At 49.0% G+C, this 26,841-nt stretch overlaps 1 protein-coding gene across 1 annotated transcript in view; it reads right to left on the minus strand.

The window, feature by feature from the left end:
- DNAJC2 (DnaJ heat shock protein family (Hsp40) member C2) overlaps positions 1–26,841 on the minus strand; it is a 403,795-nt gene that overhangs the window by 119,716 nt on the left and 257,238 nt on the right. Inside the window, exon 13 of the mRNA XM_069229688.1 lies at positions 26,540–26,724. Coding sequence (XP_069085789.1) covers positions 26,540–26,724 — 185 coding nt within the window. The remainder of the gene's footprint in view (positions 1–26,539; positions 26,725–26,841) is intronic.

Raw genomic sequence — 26,841 nt, forward strand, 5'->3', positions numbered from 1 at the left:
GAATCTAATTTTCTAGGGTTCAGGGTAGCCCTTAAATACTAAATTTAAGGGCGTGTTTTAGGTCTGGGGGGTTAGTAGCCAATGGCTACTAGCCCTGAGGGTGGGTACACCCTCTTTGTGCCTCCTCCCAAGGGGAGGGGGTCACAGTCCTAACCCTATTGGGGGAATCCTCCATCTGCAAGATGGAGGATTTCTAAAAGTTAGAGTCACTTCAGCTCAGGACACCTTAGGGGCTGTCCTGACTGGCCAGTGACTCCTCCTTGTTGCTTTCTTTGTTCCCTCCAGCCTTGCCGCCAAAAGTGGGGGCCGTGGCCGGAGGGGGCGGGCAACTCCACTAAGCTGGAGTGCCCTGCTGGGCTGTGACAAAGGGGTGAGCCTTTGAGGCTCACCGCCAGGTGTTACAGCTCCTGCCTGGGGGAGGTGTTAGCATCTCCACCCAGTGCAGGCTTTGTTACTGGCCTCAGAGTGACAAAGGCACTCTCCCCATGGGGCCAGCAACATGTCTCTAGTGTGGCAGGCTGCTGGAACCAGTCAGCCTACACAGATAGTTGGTTAAGTTTCAGGGGGCACCTCTAAGGTGCCCTCTGTGGTGTATTTTACAATAAAATGTGCACTGGCATCAGTGTGCATTTATTGTGCTGAGAAGTTTGATACCAAACTTCCCAGTTTTCAGTGTAGCCATTATGGTGCTGTGGAGTTCGTGTAAAACAGACTCCCAGACCATATACTCTTATGGCTACCCTGCACTTACAATGTCTAAGGTTTTATTTAGACACTGTAGGGGTACCATGCTCATGCACTGGTACCCTCACCTATGGTATAGTGCACCCTGCCTTAGGGCTGTAAGGCCTGCTAGAGGGGTGTCTTACCTATACTGCATAGGCAGTGAGAGGCTGGCATGGCACCCTGAGGGGAGTGCCATGTCGACTTACTCGTTTTGTCCTCACTAGCACACACAAGCTGGCAAGCAGTGTGTCTGTGCTGAGTGAGAGGTCTCCAGGGTGGCACAAGACATGCTGCAGCCCTTAGAGACCTTCCTTGGCATCAGGGCCCTTGGTACTAGAAGTACCAGTTACAAGGGACTTATCTGAATGCCAGGGTGTGCCAATTGTGGATACAATGGTACATTTTAGGTGAAGGAACACTGGTGCTGGGGCCTGGTTAGCAGGGTCCCAGCACACTTCTCAGTCAAGTCAGCATCAGTATCAGGCAAAAAGTGGGGGGTAACTGCAACAGGGAGCCATTTCTTTACACAAGCCCCCCCCAGCCCACAGGCCAGGAGACTCAGCCAACGCTGGAAGAGTCTTCCTAGTCTGTCAGGCGAGGAAGAGTAGAGGAAATGGCTGGTTTGTTGCAGGGCCTACTCTGCCTTACATCCTCCTGTTCAGGTCATTCCCTCTGGGGAACTGACCCACTTCCACAGTGATAGGACCTAGTCTGAACTGCCTCTTGTCTGTGCTTTTTATGTCTTCACCCATTCTCTCTATTTTGAGGTCAGAGGTATCCACCTCTGCTAATCTTATCTTAGCCAGGGTCACCCCTAGCTTACCCAAAGAGGTTACCCAGAGCTGGAGTAACCCCACCATGACCAACAGGGTCAGGGGGCCTAACTTGTTATTTGGCATGGGGTCAGACCACCATGCCAAGGATAGTGCAGCCATAAAGGCTAACACCCAGCAGAGGCCACTGACAGCTGTCAGTGCCCAGAACCACACCTTTAGCTCTTCACCTAAAAGGGAAGGGGCTAAGTTACAGGCTTCTTTGGGTTCAGGTTGCCTGTCTGCTGTATTAGAGTGGGGGGTTACCACATCTTGTAGTAAACACCCTTCTTCCACTCTTTCTTCTGTTAGCTGAGGAGCCACCCACTCAGGTTTAACAGTTGCCTGACTAGCCAGGACTTCTTGTGGGTCAGGTTGGACTTTATCAGGGCCATTTTTGGAGTTCTCCCCTACTGGAGCAGAATCTCCTTGGCTTGCTGTAACCTTGGCTAAAGGTTGTCCACCCTTCCTACTCTGTTTTCTTTTCTTCTTCTTCTGGGGTCTGCTTGCATTTACTGCAGAGGCAGGACTTCCAGAATCCTTGGGAGAGGACTGGCACTGGACCAGTTCCTCTCTTGGGCTCTGACTAACCTCTGGGTAGTCATTTCCAAGGAGACAATCAAGGGGGAGGTCTGTACTGACTACTACCCTTCTCCAGCTAAGAGTGCCACCCACTTCTATGGGCACTAAAGCCACAGGTCTCTTAGTGACCCTGTCTAGGCTAACTCTTACCCTGGCAGTCTCACCTGGGATGTACTGGTTTGAGAGCACCAGCCTGTCATGCACAATAGTGTGACTGGCACAAGTGTCTCTCAGGGCAGTGGTTGGGATTCCATTCACCAGTAGGTGGTGGAAGTGTCTACTTCCCTCTGGAATCTCCAACTCACCTGTTGGGCCCTGTTTCCAGTTGAAGGCTATGAAGACCTCCTCATCTGAGGAGTCCTCTCCCATGGCTACACTGGTTACCCCTGGAATCTTGTTCTGGGGTTTGTTTTTGGGACAAGAAGCGTCCTTGGTGTGGTGCCCAGACTGTTTACAGTTGTGGCACCATGCCTTAGTGGCATCCCAGTTCTTACCCTGGTACCCACCTTTGTTTTGGGTTGTGTCTTGGGGCCCACCCACCTGTTCTGGTTTTTGGGGGCCTACAGAGGACTCTTTTTCTTTGTTTCTAGTGTCACCCACTTTCTCCTGGGGAGTTTTTGTAACCCCTTTCTTTTGGTCACCCCCAGTGGAAGTTTTGGTTACCCTAGTCTTGACCCAGTGGTCTGCCTTCTTTCCCAATTCTTGGGGAGAAATTGGACCTAGGTCTACCAGATACTGATGCAACTTTTCATTGAAGCAGTTACTTAAAATGTGTTCTTTCATAAACAAATTATAAAGCCCAACATAGTTACACACTTCATTTCCAGTTAACCAACCATCCAGTGTTTTGACTGAGTAGTCTACAAAATCAACCCAGGTCTGGCTCGAGGATTTTTGAGCCCCCCTGAATCTAATTCTATACTCCTCAGTGGAGAATCCAAAGCCCTCAATCAGGGTACCCTTCATGAGGTCATAAGATTCTGCATCTTTTCCAGAGAGTGTGAGGAGTCTATCCCTACACTTTCCAGTGAACATTTCCCAAAGGAGAGCACCCCAGTGAGATCTGTTTACTTTTCTGGTTACACAAGCCCTCTCAAAAGCTGTGAACCATTTGGTGATGTCATCACCATCTTCATATTTTGTTACAATCCCTTTGGGGATTTTTAGGATGTCAGGAGAATCTCTGACCCTATTTAAGTTGCTGCCACCATTGATGGGACCTAGGCCCATCTCTTTTCTTTCCCTTTCTATGGCTAGGAGCTGCTTTTCCAAAGCCAATCTTTTGGCCATCCTGGCTAACTGGATGTCCTCTTCACTGGGGTTATCCTCAGTGATTTCAGAGGTGTTGGTCTCTCCTGTGAGGGAACCAGCATCTCTGACTATTATTTTTGGAGTCAGGGTTTGAGGGACCCTGTTCTCCCTAGATAGGACTGGTAGGGGGGAATTGTCCTCCAAGTCACTATCCTCTTCCTCTGAGTTGCCACCCTCAGAGGGGTTGGCCTTTTCAAACTCTGCCAAAAGCTCCTGGAGCTGTATTTTGGTAGGTTTGGGGCCCATTGTTATTTTCTTTATTTTACAGAGTGACCTTAGCTCTCTCATCTTAAGATGGAGGTAAGGTGTGGTGTCGAGTTCCACCACATTCACATCTGTGCTAGACATTATGCTTCTAAAAGTTGGAATACTTTTTAAGAAACTAAAACTGGTTCTAGAATCTAATTCAAACTTTTACAAACTTTTAAACTCTAAAAGAAATGCTAAACAGGATCTAACACAAGGCCCTAGCAGGTCTTTTAAGAATTTAGAAAACTTTTCAAATTGCAAAAATCAATTTCTAATGACAATTTTGGAATTTGTCGTGTGATCAGGTATTGGCTGAGTAGTCCAGCAAATGCAAAGTCTTGTACCCCACCGCTGATCCACCAATGTAGGAAGTTGGCTCTGTATGTGCTATTTCAAAGTAAGGAATAGCATGCACAGAGTCCAAGGGTTCCCCTTAGAGGTAAAATAGTGGTAAAAATAGATAATACTAATGCTCTATTTTGTGGTAGTGTGGTCGAGCAGTAGGCTTATCCAAGGAGTAGTGTTAAGCATTTGTTGTACATACACATAGACAATAAATGAGGTACACACACTCAGAGACAAATCCAGCCAATAGGTTTTTGTATAGAAAAATATCTTTTCTTAGTTTATTTTAAGAACCACAGGTTCAAATTCTACATGTAATATCTCATTCGAAAGGTATTGCAGGTAAGTACTTTAGGAACTTCAAATCATCAAAATTGCATGTATACTTTTCAAGTTATTCACAAATAGCTGTTTTAAAAGTGGACACTTAGTGCAATTTTCACAGTTCCTAGGGGAGGTAAGTATTTGTTAGGTTAACCAGGTAAGTAAGACACTTACAGGGCTTAGTTCTTGGTCCAAGGTAGCCCACCGTTGGGGGTTCAGAGCAACCCCAAAGTCACCACACCAGCAGCTCAGGGCCGGTCAGGTGCAGAGTTCAAAGTGGTGCCCAAAACACATAGGCTAGAATGGAGAGAAGGGGGTGCCCCGGTTCCGGTCTGCTTGCAGGTAAGTACCCGCGTCTTCGGAGGGCAGACCAGGGGGGTTTTGTAGGGCACCGGGGGGGACACAAGCCCACACAGAAATTTCACCCTCAGCAGCGCGGGGGCGGCCGGGTGCAGTGTAGAAACAAGCGTCGGGTTTGTAATGGAAGTCAATGGGAGATCTAGGGATCTCTTCAGCGCTGCAGGCAGGCAAGGGGGGGGTTCCTCGGGGAAACCTCCACTTGGTCAAGGGAGAGGGACTCCTGGGGGTCACTCCTCCAGTGAAAGTCCGGTCCTTCAGGTCCTGGGGGCTGCGGGTGCAGGGTCTCTCCCAGGTGTCGGGACTTAGGATTCAAAGAGTCGCGGTCAGGTGAAGCCTCGGGATTCCCTCTGCAGGCGGCGCTGTGGGGGCTCAGGGGGGACAGGTTTTTGTACTCACAGTCTTAGAGTAGTCCTGGGGTCCCTCCTGAGGTGTTGGATCGCCACCAGCCGAGTCGGGGTCGCCGGGTGCAGTGTTGCAAGTCGCACGCTTCTTGCGGGGAGGTTGCAGGGTTCTTTAAAGCTGCTGGAAACAAAGTTGCAGCTTTTCTTGGAGCAGGTCCGCTGTCCTCGGGAGTTTCTTGTCTTTTCGAAGCAGGGGCAGTCCTCAGAGGATGTCGAGGTCGCTGGTCCCTTTGGAAGGCGTCGCTGGAGCAGGATCTTTGGAAGGCAGGAGACAGGCCGGTGAGTTTCTGGAGCCAAGGCAGTTGTCGTCTTCTGGTCTTCCTCTGCAGGGGTTTTCAGCTAGGCAGTCCTTCTTCTTGTAGTTGCAGGAATCTAATTTTCTAGGGTTCAGGGTAGCCCTTAAATACTAAATTTAAGGGCGTGTTTTAGGTCTGGGGGGTTAGTAGCCAATGGCTACTAGCCCTGAGGGTGGGTACACCCTCTTTGTGCCTCCTCCCAAGGGGAGGGGGTCACAGTCCTAACCCTATTGGGGGAATCCTCCATCTGCAAGATGGAGGATTTCTAAAAGTTAGAGTCACTTCAGCTCAGGACACCTTAGGGGCTGTCCTGACTGGCCAGTGACTCCTCCTTGTTGCTTTCTTTGTTCCCTCCAGCCTTGCCGCCAAAAGTGGGGGCCGTGGCCGGAGGGGGCGGGCAACTCCACTAAGCTGGAGTGCCCTGCTGGGCTGTGACAAAGGGGTGAGCCTTTGAGGCTCACCGCCAGGTGTTACAGCTCCTGCCTGGGGGAGGTGTTAGCATCTCCACCCAGTGCAGGCTTTGTTACTGGCCTCAGAGTGACAAAGGCACTCTCCCCATGGGGCCAGCAACATGTCTCTAGTGTGGCAGGCTGCTGGAACCAGTCAGCCTACACAGATAGTTGGTTAAGTTTCAGGGGGCACCTCTAAGGTGCCCTCTGTGGTGTATTTTACAATAAAATGTGCACTGGCATCAGTGTGCATTTATTGTGCTGAGAAGTTTGATACCAAACTTCCCAGTTTTCAGTGTAGCCATTATGGTGCTGTGGAGTTCGTGTAAAACAGACTCCCAGACCATATACTCTTATGGCTACCCTGCACTTACAATGTCTAAGGTTTTATTTAGACACTGTAGGGGTACCATGCTCATGCACTGGTACCCTCACCTATGGTATAGTGCACCCTGCCTTAGGGCTGTAAGGCCTGCTAGAGGGGTGTCTTACCTATACTGCATAGGCAGTGAGAGGCTGGCATGGCACCCTGAGGGGAGTGCCATGTCGACTTACTCGTTTTGTCCTCACTAGCACACACAAGCTGGCAAGCAGTGTGTCTGTGCTGAGTGAGAGGTCTCCAGGGTGGCACAAGACATGCTGCAGCCCTTAGAGACCTTCCTTGGCATCAGGGCCCTTGGTACTAGAAGTACCAGTTACAAGGGACTTATCTGAATGCCAGGGTGTGCCAATTGTGGATACAATGGTACATTTTAGGTGAAGGAACACTGGTGCTGGGGCCTGGTTAGCAGGGTCCCAGCACACTTCTCAGTCAAGTCAGCATCAGTATCAGGCAAAAAGTGGGGGGTAACTGCAACAGGGAGCCATTTCTTTACACTATGCATGATGACATCATGCCTAGGAGTTGTAATACCATCTTTGCTTGTATCTTTTGTGTTGGATACATGCGTTGTATGATGGTGTTGAAATTTTGAATTCTTTGTGGACTTGGAGTGGCTACTCCTTTTGATGTGTCTATTATGGCTCCCAGGTATTGTTGTACCTTGCGTGGCAGAATTTTGGATTTTGTGAAATTGACGGTGAACCCTAGTTTGAAGAGGGTTTGTATGATATGATTTGTGTGATTTGAGCACTCTATTAACGAATGGGCCTTGATTAGCCAGTCGTCTAGATATGGGAACACATGTATCTGCTGCCTTCTTATGTGTGCTGCGACTACCGCTAGACATTTGGTAAAGACTCTTGGTGCGGTTGTTAATCCGAAAGGCAGTACCTTGAATTGGTAATGTATTCCTTTGAATACAAACCTTAGGTATTTCCTGTGCGATGGGTGTATTGGTATATGGAAATAAGCATCCTTGAGGTCTAAAGTTGCCATGTAGTCGTGCAGCTTTAGCAATGGCAATACTTCTTGTAGTGTGACCATGTGGAAGTGGTCTGACTTGATGAAAGTGTTCACTACTCTGAGGTCTAGGATTGGTCTCAGTGTTTTGTCCTTCTTTGGTATCAGAAAGTACAGTGAGTAAACTCCTGTGTTTATTTGTGTGTTTGGCACTAATTCGATTGCATTCTTTTGCAATAGTGCCTGCACTTCTATCTCCAGGAGATTGGAATGGTGTGTTGTTAAATTTTGTGCTTTTGGTGGTATGTTTGGAGGGAATTGTAGAAATTCTATGCAATAACCATGTTGGATAATTGCTAGAACCCAAGTGTCTGTAGTGATTTTCTCCCATGCTCTGTAATAATGACCTATTCGTCCCCCCACTGGTGTTGTGTGGAGGGGGTGAGTGACATGTGAGTCACTGTTTAGTAGTAGGGGTTTTGGGGCTTTGGAATCTTCCTCTATTTCTAGGGAATTGCCCTCCTCTATATTGTCCCCGAAAACCTCCTCTATACTGTCCTTGGTAACTGGACGGTGTGGCTTGTGAGGTGCTGGCTTGTGTGCTTTGACCCCGAAACCCCCCTCGAAAGGGCGTTTTACGGAATGAGCTGTAATTCCCTCTGCTCTGCGGGGAGTAGAGTGCGCCCATGGCTTTGGCAGTGTCCGTATCTTTTTTGAGTTTCTCAATCGCTGTGTCCACTTCTGGACCGAACAGTTCTTTTTCATTAAAAGGCATATTGAGAACTGCTTGTTGAATCTCTGGTTTAAATCCAGACGTTCGGAGCCATGCATGCCTTCTGATAGTTACAGATGTATTAATTGTCCGTGCAGCTGTATCTGCAGCGTCCATGGAGGAGCGGATCTGGTTGTTGGAGATGGCCTGTCCCTCCTCAACCACTTGTTTTGCCCTATTTTGTAAGTCCTTGGGCAGATGTTCAATGAGATGTTGCATCTCGTCCCAGTGGGCTCTGTCATAGCGCGCAAGTAGTGCCTGGGAGTTCGCGATGCGCCACTGGTTTGCAGCTTGTGCTGCGACTCTTTTACCAGCTGCATCAAACTTGCGGCTTTCTTTATCTGGGGGTGGTGCATCTCCAGATGTGTGAGAGTTGGCCCTTTTCCTAGCTGCTCCTACAACGACAGAGTCTGGTGGCAGCTGTGTAGTGATGAAAACCGGGTCCGTAGGAGGCGGCTTATACTTTTTTTCTACCCTTGGTGTGATTGCCCTACTTTTAACCGGCTCCTTAAAGATGTCTTTTGCGTGGCGGAGCATACCAGGGAGCATAGGCAGGCTTTGGTATGAGCTGTGGGTGGAGGAGAGTGTGTTGAATAAGAAATCATCCTCAACCTGTTCTGAGTGGAGGCTTACGTGGTGAAATTGTGCTGCTCTAGCCACCACTTGAGAGTACGCGGTGCTGTCTTCTGGTGGAGATGGCTTCGCAGGGTATGCCTCCGGACTGTTATCTGACACTGGGGCGTCGTATAGGTCCCATGCGTCCTGATCTTGGTCACCCTGGCTCATGGTGGTGTGAGCTGGGGAGTGTGATGGAGTTTGTGCTGGTGAAACGTCAATCACGGGCGGAGGTGAGGGTGGTGGTGTAACTCTTTTCACCACTTTTGGTTGTGGTGTCTGTTCCGTCTGGAACTCCAACCTTCTCTTTCTCCTAATGGGGGGAAGGGTGCTTATTTTTCCTGTCCCCTGCTGTATGAAGATACGCTTTTGCGTATGGTCCACATCAGTTGCTTGCAGCTCTTCCTCAAACCTATGCTTCTGCATTTGGGAGGTTAGCGAGTGCTCTTCTGTATAAGAGCCTGAAGCTGGGTCGCTTGCAGTTTGTTTCGGCATCGAAACCCTGTCTGCGTGTTTTTTCGGCTCCGAGGTGACTCTTTTCTTTTTCGGGGCCGAAACCTCTCGGCGTCGATCTGTTTCGGTGCCGCTGTCTCGGCGTCGAGCCGTGTCGGCACCGGCATCTCGGTGTCGAGGCTTGTCTCCAGCACTTTCTCGGTCCCGAGAAGGCTGCGTGCCGGTGTCTCGACCGGAGTCGGACGATCTCGGCACTGTTTGGGCCTTTTTCGGTGCCGATGGTCGGTCACCGAATTTATGGGTCGAGCCATGGCCTGGTGGCAGTGGCGTCCCCTGGGCCTTGTAAATGTGTCTCTGTGTGGTTTTCGACGTCTTACTCACGGTTTGTGTATCGTCGAATCCTTCGGAGTCGGAGTCTTGGATCGAGAAGGTACCTTCCTCTTCCTGTTCCTCGAACTCCCGTTGGGCTGTCGGTGCGGACGCCATCTGAAGTCTTCTGGCTCGACGGTCTCGGAGTGTTTTTCGGGACCGGAACGCACGACAGGCCTCGCAGGTGTCTTCGCTGTGCTCAGGTGACAGGCACAGGTTGCAGACCAAGTGTTGGTCTGTGTAGGGGTATTTATTGTGGCATTTGGGGCAGAAACGAAACGGGGTCCGTTCCATCGGCGTTCTTCAGCACGCGGTCGGGCCGACCAGGCCCCGACGGAGGATCGAAAAAACTACCCCGAAGGGCACCGGAGCTCTTCGATCTTCGATGCGGTGTTGAATGTAAGTACGCCGATCCCGAACGCAACAATACCGACGAAAATCTTCCGAAATTAGCTAATTGTCCGTTCCGAAACTCGGAGCGACAGGAACACGTCCGAACCCGATGGCGGAAAAAAAACAATCGAGGATAGAGTCGACGCCCATGCGCAATGGAGACAAAAGGAGGAGTCACTCGGTCCCGTGACTCGAAAGACTTCTTCGAAGAAAAACAACTTGTAACACTCCGGCCCAACACCAGATGGCGAGCTATTGCAGAACATGCGTATCTACAGCGACAGATGCCATCGAACATTAGATTCCTGCAACTACAAGAAGGACTGCCTAGCTGAAAACCCCTGCAGCGGAAGACCAGAAGACGACAACTGCCTTGGCTCCAGAAACTCACCGGCCTGTCTCCTGCCTTCCAAAGATCTTGCTCCAGCGACGCCTTCCAAAGGGACCAGCGACCTCGACATCCTCTGAGGACTGCCCCTGCTTCGAAAAGACAAGAAACTCCCGAGGACAGCGGACCTGCTCCAAGAAAAGCTGCAACTTTGTTTCCAGCAGCTTTAAAGATCCCTGCAAGCTCCCCGCAAGAAGCGTGAGACTTGCAACACTGCACCCGGCGACCCCGACTCGGCTGGTGGCGATCCAACACCTCAGGAGGGACCCCAGGACTACTCTAAGACTGTGAGTACAAAAACCTGTCCCCCCTGAGCCCCCACAGCGCCGCCTGCAGAGGGAATCCCGAGGCTTCCCCTGACCGCGACTCTTTGAATCCAAAGTCCCGACACCTGGGAGAGACCCTGCACCCGCAGCCCCCAGGACCTGAAGGACCGGACTTTCACTGGAGGAGTGACCCCCAGGAGTCCCTCTCCCTTGCCCAAGTGGAGGTTTCCCAGAGGAACCCCCCCCTTGCCTGCCTGCAGCCCTGGAGAGATCCCGAGATCTCTCATAGACTAACATTGCGAACCCGACGCTTGTTTCTACACTGCACCCGGCCGCCCCCGCGCCGCTGAGGGTGAAATTTCTGTGTGGGCTTGTGTCCCCCCCGGTGCCCTACAAAACCCCCCTGGTCTGCCCTCCGAAGACGCGGGTACTTACCTGCAAGCAGACCGGAACCGGGGCACCCCCTTCTCTCCATTCTAGCCTATGTGTTTTGGGCACCACTTTGAACTCTGCACCTGACCGGCCCTGAGCTGCTGGTGTGGTGACTTTGGGGTTGCTCTGAACCCCCAACGGTGGGCTACCTTGGACCAAGAACTAAGCCCTGTAAGTGTCTTACTTACCTGGTTAACCTAACAAATACTTACCTCCCCTAGGAACTGTGAAAATTGCACTAAGTGTCCACTTTTAAAACAGCTATTTGTGAATAACTTGAAAAGTATACATGCAATTTTGATGATTTGAAGTTCCTAAAGTACTTACCTGCAATACCTTTCGAATGAGATATTACATGTAGAATTTGAACCTGTGGTTCTTAAAATAAACTAAGAAAAGATATTTTTCTATATAAAAACCTATTGGCTGGATTTGTCTCTGAGTGTGTGTACCTCATTTATTGCCTATGTGTATGTACAACAAATGCTTAACACTACTCCTTGGATAAGCCTACTGCTCGACCACACTACCACAAAATAGAGCATTAGTATTATCTATTTTTTACCACTATTTTACCTCTAAGGGGAACCCTTGGACTCTGTGCATGCTATTCCTTACTTTGAAATAGCACATACAGAGCCAACTTCCTACATTGGTGGATCAGCGGTGGGGTACAAGACTTTGCATTTGCTGGACTACTCAGCCAATACCTGATCACACGACAAATTCCAAAATTGTCATTAGAAATTCATTTTTGCAATTTGAAAGTTTTCTAAATTCTTAAAAGTCCTGCTAGGGCCTTGTGTGTTAAGTCCCTGTTTAGCATTGTCTTTTAGAGTTTAAAAAGTTTGTTAAAAGTTTGAATTAGACTCTAGAAACAGTTTTAGATTCTTAAAAAAGTATTCCAACTCTTAGCAGAATAATGTCTGATACAGAGATGCAGGTGGTGGAACTCGACACCACACCTTACCTCCATCTTAAGATGAGGGAGCTAAGGTCTCTCTGTAATATAAAGAAAATAACCATTGGCTCCAGACCTACCAAAATTCAGCTCCAGGAGCTGTTGGCAGAGTTTGAAAAAGCCAACCCCTCTGATGATGACATCACAGAGGAAGAAATTAGTGACTTGGAGGCCAATGTCCCTCCTCCAGTCCTAAATAGGGAGAACAGGACCCCTCAAGTCCTGTCTCCAACTGTGTTAGTCAGAAATAGTGAGTCCCTCACAGGAGGGTCCCACATTTCTGAAATCACTGAGGATGCTCTCAGTGAAGATGACCTCCTGTTAGCCAGGATGGCCAAAAGATTGGCTTTAGAGAGACAGCTCCTAGTCATAGAAAGGGAAAGACAAGAGATGGGCCTAGGACCAATCAATGGTGGCAGCAATATAAATAGGGTCAGAGATTCTCCTGACATGTTAAAAATCCCCAAAGGGATTGTGACAAAATTTGAAGATGGTGATGACATCACCAAGTGGTTCACAGCTTTTGAGAGGGCTTGTGTAACCAGAAAAGTGAACAGATCTCACTGGGGTGCTCTCCTTTGGGAAATGTTCACTGGAAAGAGTAGGGATAGACTCCTCACACTCTCTGGAAAAGATGCAGAATCTTATGACCTCATGAAGGGTACCCTGATTGAGGGCTTTGGATTCTCCACTGAGGAGTACAGGATTAGGTTCAGGGGGGCTCAAAAATCCTCGAGCCAGACCTGGGTTGACTTTGTTGACTACTCAGTGAAAACACTAGATGGTTGGATTCAAGGCAGTGGTGTAAGTAATTATGATGGGCTGTACAATTTATTTGTGAAAGAACACCTTTTAAGTAATTGTTTCAATGATAAACTGCATCAGCATCTGGTAGACCTAGGACCAATTTCTCCCCAAGAATTGGGAAAGAAGGCGGACCATTGGGTCAAGACAAGGGTGTCCAAGACTTCAACAGGGGGTGACCAAAAGAAAGGGGTCACAAAGACTCCCCAGGGGAAGGGTGATGAGACAACCAAAACTAAAAATAGTAAAGAGTCTTCTACAGGCCCCCAAAAACCTGCACAGGAGGGTGGGCCCAGAGCCTCTTCACAAAACAATGGGTACAAGGGTAAAAACTTTGATCCCAAAAAGGCCTGGTGTCATAGCTGTAAACAGCATGGACACCAAACTGGAGACAAGGCCTGTCCCAAGAAAGGTTCCACTCCAAACTCCCATCCAGGTAACACTGGTATGGCTAGTCTCCAAGTGGGATCAACAGTGTGCCCAGAGCAAATCAGGGTCCACACTGAAGCTATTCTAGTTTCTGAGGGTGGGGTGGATTTAGCCACACTAGCTGTCTGGCCGCCTAACATGCAAAAATACAGACAGCAACTCTTAATTAATGGGACTAGAATAGAGGGCCTGAGGGATACAGGTGCCAGTGTCACCATGGTGACAGAGAAACTGGTTTCCCCTGGCCAATACCTGACTGGAAAAACTTACACAGTCACCAACGCTGACAATCAGAGAAAAGTACATCCCATGGCAATGGTTACTTTAGAATGGGGAGGGGTCAATGGCCTGAAACAGGTGGTGGTCTCCTCAAATATCCCAGTGGACTGTCTGCTTGGAAATGACCTGGAGTCCTCAGCATGGGCTGAGGTAGAACTAAAAACCCATGCAGCAATGCTGGGTATCCCTGAACTGGTGTGTGTGAAAACAAGAGCACAGTGCAAGGCACAGGGGGAACAAGTAGAGCTGGAGTCTGGAAGAATGGCCCAGCCTACCAAGAGAACAGGAAAGTCAGTTGGGAAACCAACTACAACACAGCAAAAGAAAGGGAACCTCTCTTCTCAGGAAGAAGTTCTGCCCTCTGAGGGAACTGAGCCTTTGGAGCTTGAACCTTATCAGGTTGAGCTCTTAGGCCCAGGGGGACCCTCAAGGGAGGAGCTGTGTAAGGGACAAGAAACCTGTCCCTCTCTTGAAGGCCTTAGGCAGCAAGCTGCTGAAGAGTCCAAAGGCAAGAAAAATGGAACGCATAGGGTCTATTGGGAAGATGGACTCCTGTACACTGAGGCCAGAGACCCCAAACCTGGTGCCACTAGGAGAGTGGTAGTGCCTCAGCTGTTCAGGAAGTTCATCCTAACATTGGCCCATGACATTCCCCTTGCTGGACATTTGGGACAAACCAAGACGTGGGAGAGGTTAGTCAACCACTTCTACTGGCCCAATATGTCCAACATGGTTAAGGAGTTTTGCCTCTCCTGCCCCACCTGTCAAGCCAGTGGTAAGACAGGTGGACATCCAAAGGCCCCCCTCATTCCACTTCCAGTGGTGGGGGTCCCCTTTGAAAGAGTGGGTGTGGACATAGTTGGTCCACTGGAACCTCCCACAGCCTCAGGAAATATGTATATCCTGGTAGTAGTGGATCATGCTACCAGGTATCCTGAAGCTATTCCCCTTAGGTCGACTACTGCCCCTGCAGTAGCCAAGGCCCTCATTGGTATCTTTACCAGAGTGGGTTTCCCTAAGGAGGTGGTGTCTGACAGAGGTACCAACTTCATGTCAGCATACCTAAAGCACATGTGGAATGAGTGTGGAGTGACTTATAAATTCACTACACCATACCATGCACAAACTAATGGCTTGGTTGAGAGATTCAACAAGACATTAAAAGGCATGATCATGGGGCTCCCAGAAAAACTCAAAAGGAGATGGGATGTCCTCTTGCCATGTCTGCTTTTCGCTTACAGAGAGGTGCCACAGAAGGGAGTAGGATTCTCACCCTTTGAACTTCTGTTTGGTCATCCTGTAAGGGGACCACTTGCCCTTGTTAAAGAAGGCTGGGAGAGACCTCTCCATGAGCCTAAACAGGACATAGTGGACTATGTACTTGGCCTTCGCTCTAGAATGGCAGAGTACATGGAAAAGGCAACCAAAAACCTTGAGGCCAGCCAACAGCTCCAGAAGTTTTGGTATGACCAAAAGGCTGCACTGGTTGAGTTCCAACCAGGGCAGAAAGTCTGGGTTCTGGAGCCTGTGGCTCCCAGGGCACTCCAGGACAAATGGAGTGGCCCTTACCCAGTGCTAGAAAGGAAGAGTCAGGTCACCTACCTGGTGGACCTGGGCACAAGCAGGAGCCCCAAGAGGGTGATCCATGTGAACCGCCTTAAGCTCTTCCATGACAGGGCTGATGTGAATCTGTTGATGGTAACAGATGAGGATCAGGAGGCAGAGAGTGAACCTCTCCCTGATCTTCTGTCATCAGACCCAAAAGATGGCACAGTCGATGGAGTGATCTACTCAGACACCCTCTCTGGCCAACAGCAAGCTGATTGTAGGAGAGTCCTACAACAGTTTCCTGAACTCTTCTCCTTAACCCCTGGTCAGACACACCTGTGTACCCATGATGTGGACACAGGAGACAGCATGCCTGTCAAGAACAAAATCTTTAGACAATCTGACCATGTTAAAGAAAGCATCAAGGTAGAAGTCCACAAGATGCTGGAATTGGGAGTAATTGAGCGCTCTGACAGCCCCTGGGCTAGCCCAGTGGTCTTAGTCCCCAAACCTCACACCAAAGATGGAAAGAAAGAGATGAGGTTTTGTGTGGACTACAGAGGGCTCAATTCTGTCACCAAGACAGATGCTCACCCAATTCCAAGAGCTGATGAGCTCATAGACAAATTAGGTGCTGCCAAATTCTTAAGTACCTTTGACTTGACAGCAGGGTACTGGCAAATAAAAATGGCACCTGGAGCAAAAGAGAAAACAGCATTCTCCACACCTGATGGGCATTATCAGTTTACTGTTATGCCCTTTGGTTTAAAGAATGCCCCTGCCACCTTCCAAAGGTTGGTGAATCAAGTCCTTGCTGGCTTGGAGTCCTTTAGCACAGCTTATCTTGATGATATTGCTGTCTTTAGCTCCACCTGGCAGGATCACCTGGTCCACCTGAAGAAGGTTTTGAAGGCTCTGCAATCTGCAGGCCTCTCTATCAAGGCATCCAAATGCCAGATAGGGCAGGGAACAGTGGTTTACTTGGGCCACCTTGTAGGTGGAGGCCAAGTCCAGCCACTCCAACCCAAGATCCAGACTATTCTGGACTGGGTAGCTCCAAAAACCCAGACTCAAGTCAGGGCATTCCTTGGCTTGACTGGGTACTATAGGAGGTTTGTGAAGGGATATGGATCCATTGTGACAGCCCTCACTGAACTCACCTCCAAGAAAATGCCCAAGAAAGTGAACTGGACTGTGGAATGCCAACAGGCCTTTGACACCCTGAAACAAGCAATGTGCTCAGCACCAGTTCTAAAAGCTCCAGATTATTCTAAGCAGTTCATTGTGCAGACTGATGCCTCTGAACATGGGATAGGGGCAGTTTTGTCCCAAACAAATGATGATGGCCTTGACCAGCCTGTTGCTTTCATTAGCAGGAGGTTACTCCCCAGGGAGCAGCGTTGGAGTGCCATTGAGAGGGAGGCCTTTGCTGTGGTTTGGTCCCTGAAGAAGCTGAGACCATACCTCTTTGGGACTCACTTCCTAGTTCAAACTGACCACAGACCTCTCAAATGGCTGATGCAAATGAAAGGTGAAAATCCTAAACTGTTGAGGTGGTCCATCTCCCTACAGGGAATGGACTTTATAGTGGAACACAGACCTGGGACTGCCCATGCCAATGCAGATGGCCTTTCCAGGTTCTTCCACTTAGAAAATGAAGACTCTCTTGGGAAAGGTTAGTCTCATCCTCTTTCGTTTGGGGGGGGGGGGGTTGTGTAAGGAAATGCCTCCTTGGCATGGTTGCCCCCTGACTTTTTGCCTTTGCTGATGCTATGTTTACAATTGAAAGTGTGCTGAGGCCTGCTAACCAGGCCCCAGCACCAGTGTTCTTTCCCTAACCTGTACTTTTGTATCCACAATTGGCAGACCCTGGCATCCAGATAAGTCCCTTGTAACTGGTGCTTCTAGTACCAAGGGCCCTGATGCCAAGGAAGGTCTCTAAGGGCTGCAGCATGTCTTATGCCACCCTGGAGACCTCTCACTCAGCACAGACACACTGCTTGCCAGCTTGTGTGTGCTAGTGAGGACAAAACGAGTAAGTCGACATGGCACTCCCCTCAGGGTGCCATGCCAGCCTCTCACTGCCTATGCAGTATAGGTAAGACACCCCTCTAGCAGGCCTTACAGCCCTAAGGCAGGGTGCACTATACCATAGGTGAGGGTACCAGTGCATGAGCATGGTACCCCTACAGTGTCTAAACAAAACCTTAGACATTGTAAGTGCAGGGTAGCCATAAGAGTATATGGTCTGGGAGTTTGTCAAACACGAACTCCACAGCACCATAATGGCTACACTGAAAACTGGGAAGTTTGGTATCAAACTTCTCAGCACAATAAATGCACACTGATGCCAGTGTACATTTTATTGTAAAATACACCCCAGAGGGCACCTTAGAGGTTCCCCCTGAAACTTAACCGACTATCTGTGTAGGCTGACTAGTTTTAGCAGCCTGCCACAAACCGAGACATGTTGCTGGCCCCATGGGGAGAGTGCCTTTGTCACTCTGAGGCCAGTAACAAAGCCTGCACTGGGTGGAGATGCTAACACCTCCCCCAGGCAGGAATTGTCACACCTGGCAGTGAGCCTCAAAGGCTCCCTCCTTTGTGCCAACCCAGCAGGACACTCCAGCTAGTGGAGTTGCCCGCCCCCTCCGGCCAGGCCCCACTTTTGGCGGCAAGGCCGGAGAAGATAATGAGAAAAACAAGGAGGAGTCACTGGCCAGTCAGGACAGCCCCTAAGGTGTCCTGAGCTGAGGTGACTCTGACTTTTAGAAATCCTCCATCTTGCAGATGGAGGATTCCCCCAATAGGGTTAGGATTGTGACCCCCTCCCCTTGGGAGGAGGCACAAAGAGGGTGTACCCACCCTCAGGGCTAGTAGCCATTGGCTACTAACCCCCCAGACCTAAACACGCCCTTAAATTTAGTATTTAAGGGCTACCCTGAACCCTAGAAAATTAGATTCCTGCAACTACAAGAAGGACTGCCTAGCTGAAAACCCCTGCAGCGGAAGACCAGAAGACGACAACTGCCTTGGCTCCAGAAACTCACCGGCCTGTCTCCTGCCTTCCAAAGATCCTGCTCCAGCGACGCCTTCCAAAGGGACCAGCGACCTCGACATCCTCTGAGGACTGCCCCTGCTTCGAAAAGACAAGAAACTCCCGAGGACAGCGGACCTGCTCCAAGAAAAGCTGCAACTTTGTTTCCAGCAGCTTTAAAGATCCCTGCAAGCTCCCCGCAAGAAGCGTGAGACTTGCAACACTGCACCCGGCGACCCCGACTCGGCTGGTGGCGATCCAACACCTCAGGAGGGACCCCAGGACTACTCTAAGACTGTGAGTACAAAAACCTGTCCCCCCTGAGCCCCCACAGCGCCGCCTGCAGAGGGAATCCCGAGGCTTCCCCTGACCGCGACTCTTTGAATCCAAAGTCCCGACACCTGGGAGAGACCCTGCACCCGCAGCCCCCAGGACCTGAAGGACCGGACTTTCACTGGAGGAGTGACCCCCAGGAGTCCCTCTCCCTTGCCCAAGTGGAGGTTTCCCCGAGGAACCCCCCCCTTGCCTGCCTGCAGCCCTGGAGAGATCCCGAGATCTCTCATAGACTAACATTGCGAACCCGACGCTTGTTTCTACACTGCACCCGGCCGCCCCCGCGCCGCTGAGGGTGAAATTTCTGTGTGGGCTTGTGTCCCCCCCGGTGCCCTACAAAACCCCCCTGGTCTGCCCTCCGAAGACGCGGGTACTTACCTGCAAGCAGACCGGAACCGGGGCACCCCCTTCTCTCCATTCTAGCCTATGTGTTTTGGGCACCACTTTGAACTCTGCACCTGACCGGCCCTGAGCTGCTGGTGTGGTGACTTTGGGGTTGCTCTGAACCCCCAACGGTGGGCTACCTTGGACCAAGAACTAAGCCCTGTAAGTGTCTTACTTACCTGGTTAACCTAACAAATACTTACCTCCCCTAGGAACTGTGAAAATTGCACTAAGTGTCCACTTTTAAAACAGCTATTTGTGAATAACTTGAAAAGTATACATGCAATTTTGATGATTTGAAGTTCCTAAAGTACTTACCTGCAATACCTTTCGAATGAGATATTACATGTAGAATTTGAACCTGTGGTTCTTAAAATAAACTAAGAAAAGATATTTTTCTATATAAAAACCTATTGGCTGGATTTGTCTCTGAGTGTGTGTACCTCATTTATTGCCTATGTGTATGTACAACAAATGCTTAACACTACTCCTTGGATAAGCCTACTGCTCGACCACACTACCACAAAATAGAGCATTAGTATTATCTATTTTTTACCACTATTTTACCTCTAAGGGGAACCCTTGGACTCTGTGCATGCTATTCCTTACTTTGAAATAGCACATACAGAGCCAACTTCCTACAGTTCCTGTGTTGTGAACGCTTGAATTTCACTTACTCTTCTCAGAGATGTAATGGCGATGAGAAAGGCAACTTTCCAGGTTAGGAATTGTATTCCGCAAGAGTGCATGGGTTCGAAAGGTGGGCCCATGAGTCTTGTTAGGACCACGTTTAGGTTCCATGAAGGAACAGGTGGTGTTCTTGGTGGTATAATTCTTTTAAGACCTTCTATGAATGCTTTGATGACTGGTATCCTATACAAGGAAGTTGAATAGGTAGTCTGCAGGTATGCAGATATTGCTGCAAGGTGTATTTTAATAGAAGAGAAGGCTAGCTTTGCTTTTTGTAAATGGAGCAAGTAATTTACTATATGTTTTGGAGTTGCGTCTAGTGGTTGTATCGGATTATGATGGCAGTAACAAACAAATCTTTTCCACTTACTTGCGTAGCAGTGTCTAGTGGATGGCCTTCTGGCCTGCTTTAAGACTTCCATACACTCTTGGTTAAGTTGTAAGTGTCCGAATTCTATGATTTCAGGAGCCAGATTGCTAGATTCAGCGATGCTGGATCTGGGTGTCTGATCTGTTGGTTGTGTTGCGTTAACAGATCTGGTTTGTTGGGCAGTTTGATGTGGGGTACTACAGATAGATCTAGCAGTGTTGTGTACCAGGGTTGTCTTGCCCACGTTGGTGCTATTAAAATGAGTTTGTTTTGACTCAATTTGTTTACTAGATAAGGGAGGAGAGGGAGAGGAGGAAAAGCGTAAGCAAATATTCCTGACCAGTTCATCCATAGGGCATTGCCTTGGGATTGCTTGTGTGGGTATCTGGACGCGAAGTTTTGGCATTTTGCGTTCTCTTTTGTTGCAAATAAGTCTATTTGAGGTGTTCCCCAGAGTGTGAAGTAGGTGTTCAGAATTTGTGGGTGGATTTCCCATTCGTGGACTTGCTGGTGATCTCGAGAGAGATTGTCTGCCAGTTGATTCTGGATCCCTGGAATAAACTGTGCTATTAGGCGAATTTGATGGTGGATTGCCCACTTCCATATGTTTTGAGCTAATAAGCTTAACTGCGTTGAATGTGTTCCTCCTTGTTTGTTTAGATAATACATCGTTGTCATGTTGTCTGTTTTGACAAGGATGTATTTGTGGGTTATGATTGGTTGGAAAGCTTTTAGTGCTTGAAAAACTGCTAATAATTCTAGATGATTTATATGCAGTTTTGTTTGATGTATGTTCCATTGTCCTCTTATGTTGTGTTGATTGAGATGTGCTCCCCACCCTGTCATGGAAGCATCTGTTGTTATTATGTACTGTGGCACTGGGTCTTGGAAAGGCCGCCCTTTGTTTAAATTTATACTGTTCCACCATAGAAGCGAGAGGTAAGTTTGGCGGTCTATTAACACCAGATCTAGAAGGTGACCCTGTGCTTGAGACCACTGTGAGGCTAGGCACTGTTGTAAGGGCCTCATGTGCAGTCTTGCGTTTGGGACAATGGCTATGCATGAGGACATCATGCCTAGGAGCTGTAGTATTGTTCTTGTTTGTATTGTTTGATTTGGAGACATGTGTTGAATGACTGTTGAAATTGTGAATTCTTTGTGGAGTTGGCGTTGCTACTCCTTTTGTCGTGTCTATTATGGCTCCTAGATATTGCTGTACTTTGCTTGGCTGAATGTTGGATTTTGCAAAGTTGACGGTGAACCCTAGTTTGTAGAGGGTTTGTATGACTTGATTTGTGTGGTTTGAACATTGTGTGAGCGAACTGGTTTTGATTAGCCAGTCGTCTAGATACGGGAATACATGTATTTGCTGTCTTCTGATGTGTGCAGCGACTACTGCTAGGCATTTTGTGAATACCCTTGGAGCGGTTGTTAAACCGAAAGGCAATACTTTGAATTGGTAATGTATTCCTTTGAATACAAACCTTAGATATTTTCTGTGTGATTGATGTATTGGTATATGGAAATATGCGTCTTTGAGGTCTAGGGTTGTCATGTAGTTGTGTTTTTTGAGCAATGGTAACACTTCTTGTAGTGTGACCATGTGAAAGTGGTCTGATTTGATGAATGTGTTTACTACTCTGAGGTCTAGAATTGGTCTCAGTGTTTTGTCCTTTTTTGGTATCAAGAAGTACAGTGAATAAACTTCTGTGTTTATTTGTGTGCTTGGTACTAATTCTATTGCATCTTTTTGCAGTAGTGCTTGAACTTCTATCTCTAGAAGATGTGAATGGTGTTTTGATAAATTTTGTGATTTTGGTGGTATGTTTGGAGGGAATTGCAGGAATTCTATGCAATAACCATGTTGGATAATTGCTAGGACCCATGTGTCTGTAGTTATTTCCTCCCATGCTTCGTAATATTGACCTATCCTTCCCCCCACTGGTGTTGTGTGTGTGTGGGGGGGGGGGGGGGGGGGGGGGGGGGGTGAGTGACGTGTGAGTCACTGCTTGTTGGTAGTGGTTTTGGGGCTTTGAAATCTTCCTCTATTCCTAGGGAATTGCCCTCCTCTATACTGGCCCCGAAAGCCTCCCCTGTATTGTCCCTGGTAGGTGGACGGTGCGGACTGTGAGGTACTGGCTTGTGTGGCCTGACCCCGAAACCCTCCTCTAAAAGATGTTTTGCGGAAGGTGGTATAAGATCCTCTGCTCTGCGGGGAGTAGAGTGCGCCCATGGCCTTGGCAGTGTCAGTGTCCTTTTTGAGCTTTTCTATGGCTGTGTCGACCTCCGGACCGAACAGAAGTTTTTCGTTTACTGGCATGTTAAGTACTGCCTGCTGAATTTCTGGCTTGAATCCAGACGTTCTGAGCCATGCGTGCCTACGTATGGTAACCGACGTATTAATGGTCCTTGCGGCTGTGTCTGCTGCATCCATAGAGGAGCGTATTTGATTGTTGGAGATGTTTTGACCCTCCTCAACAACCTGTTTTGCTCTTTTTTGTAGATCTTTTGGGAGATGTTCAATGAGATGCTGCATCTCATCCCAGTGGGCTCTGTCGTATCGCGCTAGCAGCGCTTGTGAGTTTGTGATGCGCCACTGGTTTGCAGCTTGTACTGCGACCCTTTTTACGGCTGCGTCGAACTTGCGGCTTTCTTTATCCGGGGGTGGTGCATCGCCTGATGTGTGAGAGTTGGCTCTCTTGCGAGCTGCCCCTACTACAACTGAATCTGGTGGCAGCTGTGAGGTGATGAAAGCAGGGTCTGTGGGCGGTGCTTTATATTTTTTTCCACCCTTGGTGTTATTGCCCTACTCTTGACAGGCTCTTTGAAGATTTGCTTTGCGTGCCTTAGCATTCCTGGGAGCATAGGCAGGCTCTGGTAGGTGCTATGGGTGGAGGAGAGGGTGTTGAAAAGGAAGTCATCCTCGACAGGTTCAGAGTGTAGCGACACGTTATGGAACTCTGCTGCCCTAGCTACCACTTGTGAATAGGCTGTGCTGTCCTCTGGTGGTGAGGGCTTGGTAGGATACGCCTCCGGACTGTTGTCTGACACTGGTGCGTCGTATAGGTCCCAAGCGTCCTGGTCATCTTGGCTCATGGTGGTGTGAGCCGGTGAGTGGGACGGAGTCTGTGCCGGTGATATGTGAGTTACAGGTGGAGGAGAGGGTGGCGGAGTTACCTTCTTCACCACTTTTGTTTGTGGTGCTTGTTCCTGTGTTTGGAACTCAAGTCCTCCTTTTTCTCCTAATAGGGGGAAGGGTGCTGATCTTCCCTGTTCCACTCTGTATGAAGATCCGCTTTTGAGTGTGGTCTACTTCAGCGGACTGTAACTCTTCCTCGAATCTGTGTTTGCGCAATTGAGAGGACAGTGACTGCTCCTCTGAATATGAGCTGGTAGTTGGCTCGGTTGCCGGTCGTTTCGGCACCGAAACTATGTCCTTACTCGTTTTCGGCTCCGAGGCGACTTTTCTCTTTTTTGGAGTCGAAACTTCTCGGCGTCGATCCTCCTCGGTGCCGCTGTCTCTGCGTCGAGCAGCTTCGGCTCCGCTGTCTCAGCGTCGATCTTTGTCGGCAGCACTTTCTCGGTCCCGAGATTGCTGCGTGCCTGTGTCTCGACCAGAGTCGGACGACCTCGGCACTAGTTCGGCCGTTTTCGGTGCCGATGGGCGGTCACCGATTTTATGGGTTGAGCCATGGCCTGTTGGCAGTGGCGTCCCCTGGGCCTTGTCTGTTTTCTTGTGTGCTGGCTTCGACGTCTTACTCACTGTTTCTTGGACGTCTAATTCCTCCGAGTCCGATTCATGGATAGAGAAGGCTTCCTCTTCTTCTCCTTGTTCCTCGAACTCTCGGTGTCCTGTCGGCGTGGACGCCATGTGTAATCTTCTGGCTCGCCGGTCACGGAGCGTTTTTCGGGATCGAAACGCACGACAGGCCTCACAAGTTTCTTCCTTGTGCTCGGGCGACAGGCACAGGTTACAGACCAAATGTTGGTCTGTATATGGGTATTTGTTGTGGCATTTAGGACAGAATCGGAACGGGGTCCGTTCCATCAGCCTCGATGTTACACGCGGTCGGGCCGACCAGGCCCCGACGGGGGATAGAAATTACCCTGAAGGGCTACCGGAGCTCTTCACGATTCGATGTCGATTCTATCTAACCCGATCCCGAACGCAACAATACCGACGTCATTTTCCGAGTTTTTAACTATCTTTCCGTTCCGAAACCCGGAGCGAAAAGGAACACGTCCGAACCCGATGGCGGAAAGAAAACAATTGAAGATGGAGTCGACGCCCATGCGCAATGGAAGCAAAAGAGGAGGAGTCCCTCGGTCTCGTGACTCGAAAGACTTCTTCGAAGAAAAACAACTTGTAACACTCCGACCCAACACCAGATGGCGGGCTATGCACAACATGTGTATCTGCAGCTTCACATGCCATCGAACCTTTGGTTACTCACAGTCTCGGAGTCGCCGGAGGGTCCTCCCTGAGGTGTTGGTTCTCCACCAGTCGAGTCGGGGTCGCCGGGTGCAGTGTTGCAAGTCTCACGCTTCTTGCGGGGATTTGCAGGGGTCTTTAAATCTGCTCCTCTGTAACAAAGTTGCAGTCTTTTTGGAGCAGGCCCGCTGTCCTCGGGAGTTTCTTGTCTTTCTTGAAGCAGGGCAGTCCTCAGAGGATTCAGAGGTCGCTGGTCCTGGGGAAAGTGTCGCTGGAGCAGGTTTCTTTAGAAGGCAGGAGACAGGCCGGTAGGTCTGGGGCCAAAGCAGTTGGTGTCTTCTTTTCTTCTTCTGCAGGGGTCTTTCAGCTCAGCAGTCCTCTTCTTGTAGTTTCAGGAATCTAAATTCTTAGGTTCAGGGAAGCCCTTAAATACTAAATTTAAGGGCGTGTTTAGGTCTGGGGGGTTAGTAGCCAACGGCTACTAGCCCTGAGGGTGGGTACACCCTCTTTGTGGCCCCTCCCAAGGGGAGGGGGGTCACATCCCTAATCCTATTGGGGGAATCCTCCATCTGCAAGATGGAGGATTTCTAAAAGTTAGAGTCACTTCAGCTCAGGACACCTATGGGGCTGTCCTGACTGGCCAGTGACTCCTCCTTGTTATTCTCATTATTTCCTCCGGCCTTGCCGCCAAAAGTGGGGGCCGTGGCCAGAGCGGGCGGGCAACTCCACTAGCTGGAGTGTCCTGCGGGGCTGGAACAAAGGGGTGAGCCTTTGAGGCTCACCGCCAGGTGTTACAGCTCCTGCCTGGGGGAGGTGTTAGCATCTCCACCCAGTGCAGGCTTTGTTACTGGCCTCAGAGTGACAAAGGCACTCTCCCCATGGGGCCAGCAACATGTCTCTAGCGTGGCAGGCTGCTGGAACCAGTCAGCCTACACAGATAGTTGGATACAGTTTCAGGGGGCACCTCTAAGGTGCCCTCTTGGGTGTGTTTCACAATAAAATGTACACTGGCATCAGTGTGCATTTATTGTGCTGAGAAGTTTGATACCAAACTTCTCAGTTTTCAGTGTAGCCATTATGGTGCTGTGGAGTTCGTGTTTGACAAACTCCCAGACCATATACTCTTATGGCTACCCTGCACTTACAATGTCTAAGGTTTGGCTTAGACACTGTAGGGGCACAGTGCTCATGCACTGGTGCCCTCACCTATGGTATAGTGCACCCTGCCTTAGGGCTGTAAGGCCTGCTAGAGGGGTGACTTATCTATACTTGCATAGGCAGTGAGAGGCTGGCATGGCACCCTGAGGGGAGTGCCATGTCGACTTACTCATTTTGTTCTCACCAGCACACACAAGCTGGCAAGCAGTGTGTCTGTGCTGAGTGAGGGGTCTCCAGGGTGGCATAAGTCATGCTGCAGCCCTTAGAGACCTTCCCTGGCATCAGGGCCCTTGGTACCAGAGGTACCAGTTACAAGGGACTTACCTGGATGCCAGGGTGTGCCAATTGTGGATACAAAAGTACAGGTTAGGGAAAGAACACTGGTGCTGGGGCCTGGTTAGCAGGCCTCAGCACACTTTCAATTCAAAACATAGCATCAGCAAAGGCAAAAAGTCAGGGGGTAACGATGCCAAGGAGGCATTTCCCTACACAGACCAACTGCTTCTCCAGCAAGCTCCACAGGCTTCAGGTGATGTCCCCTCATCCCTGGGAGACCGGCTGCAACTGCAGGTAACAGCCTTGGTCTCACAGAGGCCTTCATAGTAATCTGCAGAGCATTTCCTACCTATCAAGAACTTAGAGCAAGGTGTGATGATTTTGGTTCTCACCATCAATTCTGTCTAAAGTACAAAAAGGCTACCTCTCTCTGCTCCTATAATTCCTTTAACAGAGGTATTATCGATAACCGTCATGCTCTTTAAAAGACATGTTTTCAATACACTGACCCCTGGATATTTATAAGAAAATAATCTTTGAAATTTAACATATCTAAAAACCAAATAAAAGTAAACTTTTTTCTTCCAATTGCATAACGTCCCTTCTCAATTTCAATAATAAAGTTGTTTTTCCTACAGTACAAACTTAGCACATCCAGTTGTGACTGTAATGGTATTAAAACAGCAGTTACTGAGAACCTGAGCAAGTATTTTCAATGCAAATGAAAATTATTCATCTATAGTCTCAAACATTATACATAAATTCTCATCCAATAAACATAATAGAGGAAACAAAAGTGACAAAACATTCTAGTTTATTACATTGACCTGTTAGGCTCTTTAAATTGTAAACTACAGAATACATTGGTTTTCAGGTACAAAAGACTTTATGGCTGTTTGGCTACACCCCATATGTTGCTTTAACGTGATACATAATTACAGTGAAGATAATACCTTGCATTTGTCCCAGCTGGGAAGAGGTTCACAGCTTTGATTAATAACTGCAAGTCGTCTTCTGGGTAGTGTTTAGACCCACCTCCCCCTCCTCCAGATGACTGCTCAGAGCTCTTTGATGCCTGGCGCATACGAGCCTCTGCCTCCTCCTTCTCTTTCTTTATCTGTGCGTTTACTTCTTGGATCTGAAAAGGATAATCCAAGATATTCAGTATGTGAAAATGTCCAACAGTTCTGAAATATTAATACTTGTTTCTTTTCCCAAGAGACAGTCAAACACAAGACTGTCAGATGTGCATGCT

This window comes from Pleurodeles waltl, chromosome 4_1, assembly GCF_031143425.1.
Source record: "Pleurodeles waltl isolate 20211129_DDA chromosome 4_1, aPleWal1.hap1.20221129, whole genome shotgun sequence".
Taxonomy (NCBI): Eukaryota; Metazoa; Chordata; class Amphibia; order Caudata; family Salamandridae; genus Pleurodeles; species Pleurodeles waltl.